Genomic DNA, 18,824 nt, shown 5'->3' with positions numbered 1-18,824 from the left:
GAAGCAGACGCATAGCACAGGGAGATCAGCTCCGTGCTTTGTGACCACCTAGAGGGGTAGGATAGGGAAGGTGGAAGGGAGATGCAAGAGGGAGGGGATAAGGGGATATATGTATACGTATAGCTAATTCAGCAGAAACTAACACAACTTTGTTATATGGCAGAAACAGAACATTGTAAAGCAATTATACTCCAATAAAGATATTAAAATAAAATAAAAAATAAAAGGCATTTTCCTCCCATGGATCACAATACAGGTCTCCAGCAGAACAGTGCCGTGTGAAAATCCTAATATTTTGCACTTCCAAGTTTCAAAAACCACTTTTATAACTTGGATAAACTATAAAGTTTACTGGTTCACTCCCTAAGAACCCAGTACCACAAAGTAAAACACAGCTTTCAATTAATGTGAGTTCTGTATTTGTCTTGGGTTTATTTTTGAAGAAAAATAACTCTTATTTAAAATAAATGACCAGAATCTTTTATATAAACCAAGAACCCAATAACAGCAAATCTTTTTTTGACACCACTTGGAAATCACAAATGAGGCATTAAATTACTATTTAATTCTGCTAATGAAAAATATTTTTGCCATGTTTTTACCATGTTACATTTTCTCAGTATCAGACAAATGCTTCTCTGAGATATTTTTCCCATTACCAATGGTGTAAATTATTTCAAATTTTTCAAATGGATTTAGTCCTCCTGAACTGGGAAATATAGTTACCTAGATTCTCCAATTCCCTATGCTATCTAAAATGCTGAATTTCGATAACTGATTTGCTAATGAATAATACATTTCAGTTCTCAAATTTAAATGAATCCCCAATTACTTCATAAGCAATTCCAAAAGGCAGTTCAAGTCAGTAACATGGGGAAAAAATTAAGCAGACATTTCGAATCCTCTCCATTTAAAAACACAAATACTTAAAATAGAAATAGCTTTCTAAGCTCTTAAAAAAAAAAAAAAAAAACTTTCTAAGCTCTTTATTCAACCAATTACACAGTTAAATGATCACTCCCTTTAGAAGAGGGTGTATCATACTTACTGTAGTTAAGGGATTTGGAGTTGGTATGGGAAGCAAGCCTGCACCAGGCATCAGACTTGTCATGGTTGGAGCAGGAGCCAATAGAGAGAGAGCTTTGGCTTCCTCTGGGATTTTACCTGCAGAGGCAAGTTCCAAACATTACAGAAAGCAGAAACACCACACAAACTTTATACTATGATTTTACAATTACCCTTGCACTTAAAAAATAATAATAATAAATGAATCTATCTATCAGATCCGTATAAAGAAATAAATAAGAACTTAAGTCTTTCCTTTTACCCTGCTCTACTAGGAAAAATAAAAGTGAGCAAAACTTCAAAGACTAACAATCTCATTAATGGAATATTATTTTAAAAATTGAATAATGTAGACAATTATTTAACACTTTGAGCTATGGGTCACCTGTACTGGAAACTTAATGTTCATGAACCAAACGATATCAAGCATGGACGCTTTCCCAGGACGGTGTTTTCGCGGTGATCGAAAGTTGTGTTACACATGACAACCGTTCGTGTTGGCTGCATCACTAATAGCACACAGAACATCAGATACAGAAAAGAAGAACATTTTTTAAAGTTTAATCCCCAGAAATGGCAAATAACCAAATTAGTCAAAAAAAAGAAAAAGAAAAAAACAAATATGTGCCAATTGAAATCTGTTCCTGAGTGTCCCTATCCTGTTAATTGAAACTACCTACTTGTGATGCAAACAATTTTGATAACCTTCCAAAAGATCCCATTTAATTTCAAGTAGACAGAAAAAAACAAAAGCCTACCACATGTAATCAGCTTCAGTTGGAAAGGAAGCCTACACCCATTCAGTTAATAAGGCATCTCACCAACAATGACAGAGATGACTAAAAGAATCCAGTTCCACAAAGAATATGCCTTGGGAAACTGCTAACATTTTTGAAAATGACTAACAAAAAAAAGTTCCCTAGTCTCAGGAAACTTCTTAAATTACTGACTTTTAGAACCGATTTATGTATACTTATCTGAAGAGGGGTGGTTAATGCCTAAATGTCTTGCTTGTAAGCGTCCTAAGTGCCTAATAATAACAATAACATTAAAATAACCCTAGACACTAAGAAAAAGAAATCCCTATGACTAAAAAAATGAAAATTTATTCTGAATTAAGTCTATCAATTTGCCACATTTAATTACTGAATTCTAATCAATTAATTTTGATAAGGACTGTGACTTTCACACATTTTTTCTGGTCCTTTCTCTCAACTTTCCCAAAAAGAAAATTTCTAAAAAGTTGACTACGTATAGCAATTTCAGAACTACTCATAATTATGTGGTATTTGGCTACACGTTTCCATTATGAATTCTTCAAAAGTAATTTAAAGTACAAAGTCACGCCAAATTGAAAATAGCATATGGAGTAAATTTTCAAAAAAGCACCACGTGGGGTTTCAGTGGTAAAAATTCTACTTAACACAACCACATGTGCAGGGATAAATCTCTAAAAAAATTATCTGAATATATTTCTAAACATGGATGGAATTCAAGACGAATTTTAAAACTTGCTTTAAGTAGTGGTTACACCTTATTTATACAAATACAGAAATCACATTTTATTAGCTGTAGCAAATGCCTACTTATTTCTAAGCTTTGCAACATCTAAGTCTATATTACCTTAATTTACTAATTTCAAAAACAAAGTCATTTTATTATTTCAGTAAATTCTGCATAAGCACTGATTTCAACATGCATAAAGATTAAAAGGTGGGAAGGCCTTACTGAAGACATCAAATAACAATAATTTATTTTGTATTTATTAGTTATTAGCATTAAGACATTTATCTGTATACTCACATATACTATTTACATCACTATCAGACCTGCTTTATCTGTTAAAAATAAGTATTACTTTTTTAATATTTGTAAAACCTGTACACATCTTGATAAGTCAACTGAGGTCCTAAGGTACAAACCTATGCTTCACTACCCTAATTTATGCACCTAAAAAACAAATAAAGAGTTCCAATCTAGTAATGTCCCCAATTTAATATTACCTGTCCATTAAATAAGCAAAACTATCCACATGAAAGACCACATAAACAAAACGGGTATTCAATACAGGCCAAAAGTTGATTACTTAACATAATAAAGTCATTCAGTGTTGGCTTAAAAATAGTATCAGGAGGTTGTCTGCCTCTCACTGTCTCTCACAGTATAATAAACTATTACAAGTATTAAGTCTAACTAAAAGCACAATATTTTTTACTTATTCTAATTACCATTAAAGATACTTTAAGAAAAAAGTTCCATTGCTTAATTTCCAAGATAGAATTCTACCAAATATACCCTCCAAATACTATGAGTGTATAAAAGTATAAAACAAATAAGCATTTAGCATTTTTCCCAAACTGTACTCATCAAAGACAACTGAGAGAAAAAACAATGTCTCTCACGCATCCTAATCTCAGAATCCATTTAGAAACGAGTAATCTCTGAACATTTTTCAACAAAAAAATTCAAGCAAAAAAATACACACACAAGTGTAAGTATTCAACAGTTACTCAAATATCCATTCCCCACATAGGCAATTAAAAGTGTTTTCAAATCAAAGAAATGCTATTTTCTATAAAAAATATCATAAAAGTGAAAAGTCTCCTCTTGTCCTCTACCCCCAGAATGTTATAAGAAATTTACTTATTTTCCTTGATGATTTTGTATGCCTAAAATTCTAAGGGAGGAGGACGAAAATTTGAAGCTATCAGTTGGTCTTTATGAGAGATGCAGACTTGGGAGAAAACTGCAAAAATGTTACACTGAGATCAAAACGTGTTCCTAAGAATCTCATCAGTGTTTTAGTGTTTTGGGAACAAAATGTACCTAATCAGTTTATAAACACCAATTAAGACTAGCATTGAGCTTCAGGAAACCATATCCTAATTTACTGTGAAAATTTATTTTATGTTAAGGATGAGCTCTACTAATCATCTCCCAATATAATTTGCAATGCAATGTTATGAACCCTTAATGGAATACCATTTACAAAGAACTGGAAAACCAGCTCACAAGTTAAAGTGAAAGAGATTTAACAAAACAAAAACAAAAACAAAAACAAAAAAAAGGGACAAAATAAAGAAAAAGAAATGAAATTAAAGTAAAACAATAAAAAACAGAGACAGGGCGTCCATCTTCTGCGGTTCAGACTCCGATCTCATTTCCCCAATGAAGGTTTCACTTGACGGCAGGTTTAGTGGCATGGCAAACAATGCCTAACTCAGGCAAGTGTAACAGGTCTGCCTTGGCCAGTCTAGTCATCTAATAATGCACAAATATCACATAGAGAAAACATACAAAACCAAATTAATAGTCAAAATCCATCTACCAGAAAATGTGGACATAAACTTATGACTGATGATTAGGCTGACACCCTTATTATGTTTGACCTTATCTTTTTCTAAGTGTTAACATTTATAAAAAGAAATCTGAGATGCACGCAACAACAAAAAGAGGTCATATTTGGATGAGTATAATGAAAGTATATTTTATTTTGAAGTGGCATGTTTTATCAACAATAGCTAATGCTTAATATGTACGAAACTATTACACATCAAACATTACTTAAACGGCTTAGGATCTCACAGTACTACTGTCTGCATTTAAAAAGAAACAGCAAATTGAAAGAAACTGAAAAAAACTTCTTACAATTTTTTTCTATGGTTTTCTCACTTCTTTCATAATGCTGTTTCTATAACACCAAGGAAAGAATACAATCAGTGAAGTAAACAGAAGACTGCTTACAGCACCACAGCACATCTCCTCTTACAGAACTTACTCCACTGGAACTCTTTCCTTTGATTTATTTCAAAGTCACTTTGCTATCTTTTTTAACACAACAATACATTATTACTTTGCTTGCAGTGCATAATCAGATCTTTTAACAGCTCACTGTGACATTCTTCAGGTTCTATAAATTCATTTTTGTTGTATTTAATGAAAAATGTATATCTGAATGTTTTTCCAATACAAATTATTTTATAGGTGAGTGTTCTAAAATACTTACAACTAAACTGGAATAAAAATATGCTTGAATTTTCACGTTCAAAAATAGTGAAATTTTGTCTGTTTGTTAATACTAAAAATATTCAAAAGCCATTATAATAAATGTGCATTTATTTATTTCTATCAAGTAAAACAAACAAACAAAAAGGAACCTCTACATGCCCATAATCTTGAACATTTATGACAAACCATGGTCACTTCTCAATATATGAAAAATTTTATGGGAATATAGCAAGGTTCCAACAGAGCAACACTAACAAAATTTTTCCTTACAGTTCAATAATAAGCTAAACTCACACAAGATACTGTGCTGCTGGTGGCATAATTTTTTGATACAATTAACACTCCCATTTAGTAAAACTTCTACCTGATTTATTTTTTCCCATGCAGTTTACTTGGTATGAAATTGGTATGAACTTGGTATACAGAACTAAATCATTACCAGCTCTTTTCTCACCTTGTTCTCCAATTTTGGGGTCATTGTCCCCTTACAGATTAGTAGATAAAGACAGATTGAGCAAATAATTAACTTTAATTCATTTTTTATTTATTCTACTATATTCATTATTATTTATTTTATTCTCCCTACCCCACTCTAACCCCTAGACATGGGAAAAATACTTTCAAATTTATCTCAAAAATCCAGAATGTCCTATTCTGGGACATCAAAAATAACAGAGTAATACTCACTGTATCTGACTAATGTTTTTGACATCCCAGAACAGGCATTCTGAAATATGCATAAAACCTTGAACGTGCAGCAAACTGTTTATTATACAGTATTTTAATGTGAGCCTGGTTTCTAAAAAAAGTTTTAAAACATGACGTATGAAAGCTCCTTAAATTGTTTCAGGTAAAATTTTCATGTTATAAAACAGTTACCACCAGCCACCAGTGAAAATATATTTTAAAGACATTTATATTATAATAACCCAATTCTAAAATCCATGTACACATGTCATAGTCAGTGCTCTGAATAAAAGTTAATTACACACCAGAACTGTCAAATTCAGCACAGCCTAGTATAATGAATGTGAATGGCTCTGCAAATAGAAGTTACTAAAAAAATAGGCATTAATAATAATTAGCTCTTAAAGCAGGTTATGTCATAAAATTTAACGAATTACTATAAGGCCTTTGGCCTTGTTTCCACCTTCAACAACTATTTCCTCGATGGAGGCTTTGGAAATTGCTTTCCATGATTTTTCTTCAACTAATCACCACCACCACCACCCCTCCCTCCCCCGCAAAAAAAGCCAGCAAAATTAAAAGTAAATTCTAGTTGCACAGCAAATTACACTGAATGTAAAATAATGGTCTCAGTAACAATTAAGGTAAATTACCTTAAGAAGATACTTTAAAGCTTAAATTATGAATATTTTTCTTAAACATAATTACTACCTAACCCCCATTTGGCGAACTGTGTACACTGTTTTTATTTATGTAATATCATTAATAGGTATACACAGGGGCAAATGCTTATTTATTTACACATTTTAAATAATGTCCTCTACCAATTTAATATTTTAATTTCAAAAAGCTTTCTTTACAACTTGCAAACTGAATACAGAAAATCAAAGCAAACCAAAGAAGCCAAGTAATTTATAAATTTTTAAATGTTTAGCTATAAAATCTCAAATATACATAAGTAATAAATTAACCATTTTAATATATTTTATTATTACGTAAAATCCTTTCCACCTCCAAATTTCATTCTTACACACACACACCGTATCTACTTGCCGATTTCTAGGAAAACCAATGGTAGTAACAGACAGGACAGAGATTAAAATAACTGAAAAAAACATGTGAGATACTAACCTTCTGCACAAGGAACAACTATCAGAGCTCTGTCAATAAAAACCGTGTTAGTTAGATGCTGGGCCACGCCAACACTTGATGGATCACGAAACTTAACATAACATACTTTGGAAGAAAAAGCAAGAGGTGCGTTGCTGCAAGATAAAAAGAAAAACAATTCGACTAATTAACATTTAGTTGGTTTTGTCGTTTTCATTTAAATTTCTTACTTATATCTTTACATAATCTTACAATCAAGACAGGAATTTTTGTTGCTAAGGATCATTAGGACATGAAATAGCAGAACTTAAGTCTTTTAATGGTGATTTGCTGCAACGACTGAAGGCAAATCTAGGCAGGCCTATAGCCTTATTTGTTAAAAACCTGAAATTTAAATTAATGCCTTCTTAATCTGAGTGAAATGTGAAAATAGCTGACTTAACCCAAGGATGTCCAATCAGTGCATCATCATCAATAGGCAAAATCCCATTTCATAAAAAAGCCCCAATCCTCAAGACTTCAAATTTTCTAACTACTTCCAACCCTCCCTAATGTGATTCCTGGCATTTAAATCACTAAAAACTTCACAACGGTCTTAGAAACAATCAGATAACCTGGAATTAAAATTAAGGTCTTTTGCATATACTGGCCTACTTCAGGCTACGCAGCATTGTGATTTTCCAGACAAAAAATTTTACAAACAAAATTTTACATATTTTATATGCAAAAGAGCAAAGACTCTTATAAGTCCTACTAGATTTAATCTAGGCAGGACTATAGGAAAAAGAAGCCAGACACAGCACAGATGAAAGCAATTTTTCCACAATATGAATCCATTGTGTTAGATTCCAAAATACACTATCCTCATAAAGGATCATTTTGTCAACCTGCCCATAGTTATGTTCAATTAAAGTCTGTAATTGTCTTTAGCAAGTAAAAAAAGACACTAAATATACAGCTAATGTTTAACATAAATGTACAATCCTTTAAAATATTAAATTTTTCACACTAAAAAAAGATCATTTGAAAAATACTAAATATGCATTGTGCAGCAACAATAATTTACTTTAGTTTACAAAACAGGTCAAGGAAGTTCACCATAATCCTAGACCTAGTAAGTGGCAAAGATGAGACTTAATGTCTACTCATCTAATTCCAAATCTCATGCAACCTTAATTATTCAATTAATCAAGAATTTTAAAGCCACTTTAATGTACTACTTAATTTGTAATTCCATAAATATTCATTTTTAATTAAAAAATTACATACAGCAACAAATCCAGCTTGCTAACGGCTAAATATATTTATATTAACCAAACACTAAGATAATAAAATATATTTGCATTTAGAACTTGAAACTATGTATATTATTAACATAACTAGTCAGGCTAATTAAAGTAGCAAAAATAAAAGTAAAACTCTACCTCTTTCTCACCCAACCCAACTCAATTCTTTCCTGCCTAAGGCCACCTGATTCAGGCTTCAAGCCAGTCCTCTCCAACAACCTCCCCCTGCTCAACACGTAAGTCAAGCACTTGTACTTGCCATGAGGTAAACACATCTGCATCCAGACTTAACTCACCTATACATTACCAAGTCACCAATTTAGGCCTCTCCAGAGCTCTAGATTCCCAGATCCAAGTGCCTGCTGGCATACTGCACGGGTGATAGTCAGTCACAGGACCCACCCCTGAACTTATTCTTAAATTCATTACCCTCCTTCTGCACCAATCCTGCTCTTTGTCCTAATTTCATATCTCATTACCCTCCTTCTGCACCAATCCTGCCCTTTGTCCTAATTTCATATCTCAGTTAAAGATACTACCACATTATCTAAGTCAGAAATCTGGAAGTCGTTAATGTGACCATCATTAGTGCTGTTCACCAAATATTTCCAAATCTCCTTCGGGCTACGTAATAAAATTCTATTTCTTTTTTCCTTGAAGTTAGGTGTGGCTGTGCAATTTGCTTTGGCCAATTAAATGTGAGCATAATTGACATGTGCTCCTATTCAGTAGCCTTAAGGGCCACTGCTCCGTCTTTTTCTCTGCCACAGTGACCAGCAACATCAAAGAGTTGGGTGGCTGATATATCAGCTTCATCCCAGAATGAGTGACTACAACGAGTAGAGTCCCTAACCCCACCAGTTTAGCATAAGAAATAAACTTGGTTTTGTCAAACTACTGAGATTTGTGGGTTGTTTCCATCCGTGACCCTTCCTTCTTTTTCATCCTATTGATCTTTAAATCCTCTGAAGACTGCCTCCTAAATAGTTGTCACACTAATTCTTTCAACACTCTCAGCATCAATGCCTTCATTCAGGCCCTTATCATTTCTCACCTGGATTACTACAATGGCTCCTAACTAATCACACTGCCTCCAATCTCAACTCCTCCTTATTAACAATCTTCCACAAAAGCTGTTACAGAGTAATCTTTCTAAACCCTAAATCTCTTCATGTCATGCAACTGCTTAAATTTCCTCAGACACCCTTCTCTTCTTGCTTCCATTTAAAAAATCCAGGCATAAAAATACTTGTGGTTCCCAGAACACATCCTGAACCATCTGGGCCATCTTTGTACATGTTGTTTCATTTGGCTATGATGAGCTCTCTTACTCCCTTTTTGAACAGTAACTCCACTTTTCTTCAAGGCTCAAGTTTCGAAGTCTTCTGGAAAGCCATTTTAAAATATCAAAGTGACTAGGTCCCCCCTCCTGTATGTGCTACCAATACATCCTATATACTTTCAGCACAGTTTCCATATGTGAAACCCTCAACAGATCTTGCAAGCTCTCAGACACAACTGATCAGCTACATGACACAAGAGCTTATTTCACTGGCCAACCTGAAACCTGTCATTTGGGTGGCCTGACCAAATGAACTTGAAAGTCACTTAGAGTAAGGGCTTGGGCCAGAAGCCACATGAGTACAGAATAGGTCTGAAAAGAAATTGAGCAGATACACAGAAACAAACTGAGCTGACAATAAAGCCTGACAGGAAGAGGCAGATAGTCTCCTTGGATGTTGATACCCTTCTGGTTCCCAGTCCCAGTTCCCACGAGGCCTAGTCTTTATTCTTCTACTCAGGGAAATCTCTTCCTTTTAATAATGTCTCTTCTTGAGCTAGATTAGGTAACACTGTTTCTGTCCTTTGCAACAACAACAACAAAAAAACTATGATTACAACTAAAGCTACTAAAGCCCTAGCAATTTCAACAAGAATACTCTCTTTTAGCACTTGAAGAACCTGACAAGCCACCACTGAAACTGTATTTCCTAAATTGACAGATCCTTTTGTGAAAGGATGGAAACCTAAATCATCACTGTTGAAAACTACAAACATTTCCAAATATCCCTACTTGAAAACCACATCATTTCAAAGTTAAAACATCCACAGGAATAAGAAATGTGAGCCTGGTTAGTAAACCACACACTACTTAGATTTGAGAAGCCCAAAAACTGGTTAAAAGATGCTGATCTGTTTTGAACAGCATTATAGTAAGAGCATGGATCCTAGTGCTATAAGCAATTTTTTTCACCTTCATCTCCAATTACCTTCCTTAAAATAGACAGTAAAAAAGCAACACAGTATTTACTTTATAAAAAATGTAAACATATGACCTTTTCAGGAGAGGCAGTAACACTTTTATTTTGAATATTATAGGCTAAAATAATACAGTGGCAAGCCTGAATACAGATATCTCAGCAAACAAATGTGTATTTACAGATTTATAAATCAGTATATTACCAAATCTTATATTTAGATCTTCCTCTCTAGTTTATCTAGGCTATTAAATAACATTTACTTTTTAAAAAATTAAATAGGATTATCATGTTCAAATTTAACTCCGACCTACACTTTTAATTTTTAAAAGGGGTTACATATTCCATTTGTTCTAAATGTATGCCGCTAAAGAAAGTAACAGTACTCAAACATAGCAGATTTTACTTTGACCTCATTTGTTAATTCAAGTTTTGTTTTGTTTCTTTAAATATAAAACCTTCTACAATCACTTTCCAAACAAATCAGAATTTCTCACTGGGAGTTTAATGGAGAAATCACAGAACCAACTTTTTGAGCACCAGTTAAATTTCTTAGACCCTAACTGGTTATCTTATTTTTCATTAAACATGGTGATGGCACTGTACAATCTTTTAAAAAATCAATGTGGTAATACTATGTCCAATACTTTATTATATTAATATACATCTCTTGAGGATCAAAAAAGATACAATGCAAAACATGGACAAAGTATATAGCTTTATGTATGAAAATATTAACTGACACAATGTATAACAGGGTTTCTCAGTAGGGCTCCAGTGATTGTCTGGATGCCACAATTCTCCTTTCTGTAAGACTTCCTTATGAATTATTGACACTTACCCACCAATGCCAGAGGCCCTCCAATCACTGTGGACAATCAAAAATACACATTTTTCAAATACTTCTAGCTAAAATTCAATGACAGAATGTCAAACACACATACACACTTGAGACATCAGCCTTTAAATATTACAATAAATAAAACACAACAATATGAAAAATGCTTACCACAGGCTGAGTGAAAAAAGTTTACAGTAACAGTGTATAAATCCTTTGATTACACTATATTAAAATAAATGCATGTAAAAAGGACTGGAGAGAGGTTTTGATAGGGTGGTAGGATCACTGGCAGTGTACCTTTTTCTCTATTTCTCCTGATGTGACTATATAGGTTATATTAATTTTAGCTAGTTGACAGCTTTTACCTTATTAGTACTTTTAAAGACCAGAGAAGAAAACCAGCAAGCAAAAAAACACAAAACAAAAAACCCCACAGGTGTCGATGTTAGAAATCAGGCCAGGATTACCCTAGGGGTATTATGCACTTGAGAGGGGAGAGGACAACTCCTGGGGCACAGAGAATCCTATCCGGGTGCTGGATGTGTTCACTTTGTGAAAATTCAACAAGCTGTATACACTTATCCCTGCACTTTTCTGCTCCTTATACCTCCATGAAAAGCTTACTGAAAAAACAACAAAGACTTCTTACCATTGTAAAAAGGTTTTCATGATGTATGAGATTCCCTTATTGAGTAAAAAGTTAAAACAGAAATTCTGGATATTTATCATCTGGCAGCACTAATAAGAATTTTTAATATTTACAGTGAATGTTTACACCAATTCTTAATGTTTAAAAAGAAACTGAATCATGGCCTCATGCTGAAAAAAATTAAATTTAAAAATCTGAATTTTCATATTAGCAACCAAATTCTTAAAATGTTAATGAGAAACTATTCTCACATTCTATTAAAGAAATATCATTCCAAATTTAAAACAAATGAGTTGCTACTCAGCTTCCAAAGATTAATCATAAAATACTGTCTCCACACACTGCAAAATAGAATTATCTGTCTTCAATACAACTACCACTATTGCATTTTTATGCATTTCGGCCCAAATCTGCAAACACATCTTTAATATAAGGACCAGGTTATGACAACTTCATTACAGAGCAAGCAGAAAACATGCTATTAGAAAAGCATGTCAATACTTATGAAAAACAGGAATAGGGACTGACTGCCTTTAAGAAAAACTGGTCAAGGGTTTTGCCTGGCCTATATGTGTTATATTTATGTTACAATTTTGCAAAATGTATTACAGTTTGTGCACAATAATTCTATATTAATGCACTGTTTAAGTAAAGAGCTTTTTTATTCTCTGACTTTTAAACTCCAAGCAACTAACACTTGATTTCAAAAAACAGCCCATTACTAAATGTCAGATGATAACTGGCAGCATATTGCCACCCAAGTGCATTTTTCAACTATGTAAGTGGTGTTATGTTGGCAATGAAGAATATTCTGTGATATACTTCGTCTGCCCATGAGACACCTTATTATGACAACCTTGAAAGCAAGGTTAGTTTACAATCATGTACAAAATATTTTACTATTTGATTCCAATTCCTTCAGAATACAGCACTCTTCCAAACAGTTCTCAATTATTAAGAAATGTTCTGAGCGCTTAAATGAAGAGATAGCTGAAAGCACTTTCAAAGTTATAAGATATTCAAAGCTATACATGAGATGCCTAGTCAGTAAAGATACACGTGCATGCCCTTATGAAGCATCTCTGACAAAACTGTATTACCGAATCTATTCATGTAAAACCAATTTATATAAACCCAGATGAGTCATTCTACAACACAAACTACAAGACAAAATATTAATGTCATGAAAAACTTTTAAAAAGGTGACTGGGAAAAAAAATAAAAGGTGACTGGGAGGGTGGAGGGGTGGCTGTCCTAGATTAGAGATAACCAAATGCATTGAGTGATCTGATTATATTCTAGATCAGAAAAAGAAAATGGAAAAAAGGCATTATCAGTATAACTGAAGAAATTCAGATGTTATATTTTAATCAATGTTAAACTTCTTGGATGTGTTCATAGTATTGTGGTAATGCAGGAGAATGTACTTCTTAAGAAGAGATTCACATTTAAGTGTTGAGGAATGAATAGTCATGGTGTCTGCAACTACTTTTAAAAGCATGGGAGAGGGGAGGGTTGTAGGGGTGTCTGTGTGTGTAGGTGGGGAGAGGGAGAGGGAGATACAAAGACAGAAATCAACTGTGGCAAACTATAAATGCAGATGAAGGGAACATGGGAGTTATTCTTTAGCTTTTCTGTATACATGAAATATTTCAAAAGAAAAATGAGAAGAAAAAAGTAAAATTTAAAAATCCAAACACCAACTTTTATCAATATCTATGCAGTAGCAATGCAATATACTTACAGAGAGAAAACCGAAGAAAAATAGGTCTACATGCATCACTATGAAACAAACCAAAAAGTCAAATACAAATTTTTTTAAAAAGGAGAAAAATCCTGGGGAACTACTATCCCTTCCTTCAAAGGATTTTGATAAAATGAACAAAATACGGGGAATTTTCATATTCTAAGCTCTAGCTTTAAGTTTATGCCTGTAAGGAAGTAAACAACCTTCAAACCCCTTACAAATTTTGTGAGTAGACGGTACTGTACAAGGGAAATGTTACTTCAAAATACACTACTTGGGAAGTGTCTGAGAACTGTGAATGCCAGTCCAGATCTGGACTTTTAAAAGTATACAGCAGGAGTAATCATGTACGGACTATTACTTTTTCTGAAAGGTTTAGGACGGTGTGACCTTCTAGGAAGAAATTTTAATCCGTTGCCAAAAGGGTGAACAGACGTGATCTTTAACAACATGGATGGGCTCGATTAAATGAACCAAGAAGATGCTAAATTTGTGAACACAGGCCTAGGGACAAATATAGGCCTAATTCCATCTGTCATCAGCTGCACGCTTCCCCGTCAGCAACAACGGTCCGACACTGAGGCACTAAGAACTGGACAGTTTATCGGGCGCAGTCTCCGCGATTTGCCATTGCAAAAACGCTATCAGGAGCTTGCCATGAGGACTACCCCGGGCCCACCTGCGGCCATCTTAAGTTCGGGAAAAAAAGAAGGGGAGGAAGGGCACTGAATTCGAGGACCCGGCGGCGACCATAGCCCGGAAAGAACGAAAAAGGCAACCTCTCTAACTCCTCTGTAAGGGTTCTGCGCAGAGGTTAACCCACCAAATACGACTAACATGGAAAGCAGGAGCGTGGGGTCCGGGCCGCGGTGCCCTAATCAAACATGGGCACCAAGGTAAACCCAGCGGTCACGTGACTGACACCGCGCGCCCCCGTCCGCGCTCTCCCCCATGCCTCGGTTCCCGAGGTCTCTCTGGCGCCCGCGCCCCTCCCCCAGCCGAGCTTGAGCACTTACTCCGGTGGGTAGAGCCGCAGCTCCTCGATTTCTCCTAGGAAGGAAAAAAGCGTCCGCATCTGCTCGCTGGTCACCGCCGACGACAGATTCGTCACCTGAATCACCGCTGTAGGGGTGAGGCCGAAGCCTAAGCCCAACCCGAAGCCGCCGCTGTTCATCCCGATACCGCTGCAGCTGCCTGCCTCCCCAACGTCTACGACGCGTCAGCGACGAAGCCAGGAAAGCGGAGAACGCGCGGCCGCGAGCGCGCTCCCGCTAGCGAATTCACGGCAGCGGGCAGGTCTAGCCGTCCATTTCACAACTCCCCTGCTCCCAGGGCTGCGCGCGTCAGCCGGAAGCGTCGCCCCGGCAACCCGGCGGATCTCGCGGGGCTTCGGCCTGGAGCTCCCGGGTACCTGAGGCTGTTTCTCCCCCTGCGCTTCCCCCTGGCAAGGTTTTGATCGAGTTTTTTCCCGGCCTCCACTCGATCAGTTTCTTGTGCTCCTGTAAACATGGGAGACCCACCTCTTTCCAGTCTTTACACTAGATAGGAATGGGGAACCAAGAGGCCTGGCCTGCTGGTGCGGAGCTGTGAAGAAGGAATGACTCGAGCATCGCAGATCAATACTTGACCGAATTATAACGTGTCATTATTATATACAGGCAGCTCCCTCGCCCCGACTATTTTAAAAAATTGGCCGGCGTCCTAACTGTGAAAGAACTTGGGAAATTTTACAAAACCTGTAAATTTTGACGGAATAAAGGAAGGAAGCAGTTAAGATGAAGGCTATGCCGTTGTCGTTTAAAACATTTATTCGCTCACTACGCAGGCATTAATATTTGAGTGTTATGTACCAGACACTGTAAGACAAGAGCACATAAAAGACAGTTACGGAAGGTCCACATAGACCTTGCAACCTAATGAGAGACAAGTAACAGTAGTATGGAAAACTAGGGCAGCTGTTCCCAAAATTCCATTCACAGAACCTGGAGGGTCCTCGAAGCCTTTTGAGTGATTATGCAAGGTCAAAACCGTTTCCATAATACTAAGACTCTTTGTTGACAATTGCACTGATGGTGTAAAAGCAATAGTGTGACTCCTGGCACCTCAGCAGGAATCAAGGAAGTGGTGTCAAACTGCGCTACTGGTATTTTGTATTCCTCACCTCCTGGCACTCATAGCATATAAAAATTATGATTTTTAAAATAAACTAGTTTAAGAATGTCCTTGACAAAGGAGTAAAAATTATTAATTTTATTAAATCTTCACCCTAGCATACACCTCTTTTTAATGTGTGAAGAAACGTTAAGTACTTCTGCTGCATGCCCAAGTAGGAGGAACATCTCCAGAAAAATCACTTGTGTGATTGTTCGAGTTTTCACACAAAGATCCAAAATTTTTAAAATTTGTATCCACCACCTTGAGCGTGACAGCTTTCCAGTATTTAGACTTTTCTGCTAAAAACACCAGTGATATTAACAAACGTATTTTTTCACATTATATATTGAAATAAGTGACCATTTGAAAATCTCGACAACTCAATGAACGACTGTTTTCAAAATAATCAATGCATGCTATTACAGAATCAAAAAGAGTCATCAAAGTGGATGGACCCATGGATTTTAATCTAGCAGAATACAGAAAGTTAATTCATGTGGTTTCAGATTCAGTCCACATTGAAATTGCACTCTTAGAAACTATCACATGTCCAGTTTGGTATAGTATCAAACAAGAATATCTAGAATTATCTAGAAAGACTATGAAAATAGTTTCCCCTTTTCCAGCTCCTTATCTATGTAAGACCAGATTTTCTTCATATGTTTCAACAAAAACATATCACAACAGATTGAATGCACAGATAGGGAAATCCAGCTGTCCTCTATTTAAGCCAGACATCAAAGAGCTTTGAAAAATGTAACGCAATACCACTCTTCTCAAAATTCTTTTTTGGGAAATATCACTTTATCATAAAAATACATCATTTACCCTCCATAGCCATTGGGAGCAGGCTGAAAAAATGCATCATTTATATAAGTACATAACAGGTTTATAATTATTTTTACATGGGTTTTTTAAATCTTAAACTTCACAGATTTAATTTCTTTTTTTTTGATATATTTATTTATTGTGTTGAGTCTTTGTCGCTGCACACGGGCTTTCTCTAGTTGCAGCAAGCGGGGGCTACTCTTCCTTGCGATGCAAGGGCTTCTCATTGTGGTGGCTTTCCTTGTTGCGGAGCACAGGCTCTAGGCGCGCGGGCTTCCGTGGTTGTGGCACACAGGCTTAGCTGCTCCACAGCATGTGGGATCTTCCTGGACCAGGGCTCAAACCCGTGTCCCCTGCATTGGCAGGGGGATTCTTAACCACTGCGCCACCAGGGAAGTCCCAGGTTTAATTTCTAATATGATAAATATAGATAGATATCCCATAAATCTCTTAGGGTCCTTGATAATTTTTAAGAGTAAAAGGGTCCTAAGACCAAAATGTTTGAGAACTACTACCAGAGGGATAAGCACAGGGAGAATTGGGAGCATACAGGAAGGCCACTTAAACTTAGTGCCAGTGGAAGTCTTCCCAGGAGAGATGTTGCTTGCACTGAATCTTGAACAAATAGGAATTAGCCAGACAAGGAGGGAGGGAGGAGCAGTGAAGGGCATTCCAGACTGAGCTTGAAGAATATACAAAAGCAGAAAGGTTGAGAGCCCAAGTGAGGTCCAGAATATTCAAAGTTTAGTATTGCTAGACCAAAGGCTGAGAATGACTAGAGATACACACGAAAGAATAAGCCTTGATGAGAGATGCTGTTTGTCATGCTAAGAGGTTACTTCATCACAAATTGTTGGGAGCTGTTAAAGATGTTTGAGCAGGAGAGTGACTATGTCAAGATTCCTAGAATGACAGTTGTCACTGCAACATGGAGATACATTGAAAAGGGTGGAAACTAGAGGCAAAGGACTGGTTCGAAGGGTAAGTGGTGGTAGTAGTGGAAAGCAAGAAACAGTCCCAAATTTAGGGTCATTGAACCCATTTAAGAATAAAAGGAATAAAAACTATCCATTCGGGAAAATATATATGGACATACACTTTGTTTTAGATACAATTACAAGTGTTTTTCAGTCTTCCTCAAGCCCAACCATAGATCCCAGGATTAACTTCCACTTGTTTAGAACACTGGTCTTCAGACTTTTATGTGCATCAGAATCACCTGGAGGGCACATTAAAACAGATTGCTGGCTCCATCCCCAGATATTCTGATTCATTAGATCTGGAGGAGGAGCCTGAAATTTTCAATTTCTAACAAGTTCCCAGGTGATGGTGCTGCTGGTGATCCAAGAACTCCATTTTTTTTTAATAAATAAATTTACTTATTTATTTTTGGCTGCGTTGGGTCTTCGTTGCTGCGCGTGGGCTTTCTTTGGTTGCGACGAGCGGGGGCTACTCTTCATTGTGGTGCGCGGGCTTCTCATTGCAGTGGCTTCTGTTGTTGCGGAGCACAGGCTCTAGGCGCACGGGCATCAGCAGTTGTGGCGCATGGGCATCAGCAGTTGTGGCGCACGGGCTTAGTTGCTCCGCGGCATGTGGAATCTTCCCCGACCAGGGTTCGAACCTGTGTCCCCTGCATTGGCAGGCAGATTCTTAACCGCTGTGCCACCAGGGAAGCCCCCAAGAACCCCAATTTGAGCACCACTGGTTAAGAAGGTTGTAAAGCGGTACTTAGTAGATTTAGTAATCTACTGTTGATGGTAAAGCAGAGGGAGGAATTTGTTTCTGGCCTGAGGGACCGTGTAATAGTGCCATAGTTTAGGACCAAAAATAAGAACAAAGAGCAAATTTGTAAAGAAGGAGCAAAAAATATTGAAATCCATTATGGACAAGTTCCTGAAATGAAATTTAAGGAAAATGTCCAGAACTAAGATAAAGTATGTGATTTAAGCTTCAAAGTAGATACAGTTATGCCAGGTACATGTGTAGCATGAGAAATGCATTGGGTAACATTAAAGGGACAAATACAACAAACAGCCAAAAATAAAAACATAAATAAAACCAAGCCAGGAGGAAAATTAGGAGGGAGGTTAGTCACAAAAGTTGAGGGAGGAAAAGTTTTAATGGGAAAAAATGAAGAGTAGGGAGGAAAGAATGATAAAAAGTGTCAAAGTCTGCAAAGATGACAAAATCA

General features: G+C 36.3%; 1 protein-coding gene across 5 annotated transcripts in view; it reads right to left on the bottom strand.

The window, feature by feature from the left end:
* Positions 1–14,962, bottom strand: part of SREK1 (splicing regulatory glutamic acid and lysine rich protein 1) — a 54,845-nt gene extending 39,883 nt beyond the window's left edge. Inside the window, exons 1-3 of one of the 5 annotated variants that reach the window (XM_081233917.1) lie at positions 14,668–14,962; positions 6,892–7,025; positions 1,049–1,164 (exon numbers count right to left, since the gene is read on the bottom strand). In XM_081233917.1, the coding sequence (XP_081090043.1) occupies positions 1,049–1,164; positions 6,892–7,025; positions 14,668–14,825 (408 nt within the window). In that variant the 5' untranslated portion in view covers positions 14,826–14,962. Of the gene's footprint in view, positions 1–1,048; positions 1,165–1,450; positions 4,327–6,891; positions 7,026–14,667 lie in introns of those variants that run through there. The other 4 variants (XM_081233916.1, XM_081233918.1, XM_081233919.1 and 1 more) reach the window with 4 other exon arrangements.
* Between the last annotated feature and the right edge of the window lie 3,862 nt (positions 14,963–18,824).

Source organism: Mesoplodon bidens (genome assembly GCF_964165515.1).
Source record: "Mesoplodon bidens genome assembly, chromosome: 4".
In the NCBI taxonomy this organism is placed as follows: domain Eukaryota; kingdom Metazoa; phylum Chordata; class Mammalia; order Artiodactyla; family Ziphiidae; genus Mesoplodon; species Mesoplodon bidens.
Note: the sequence above shows the minus strand (reverse complement) of the source record. Positions and strands in the feature narration are given on the sequence as shown.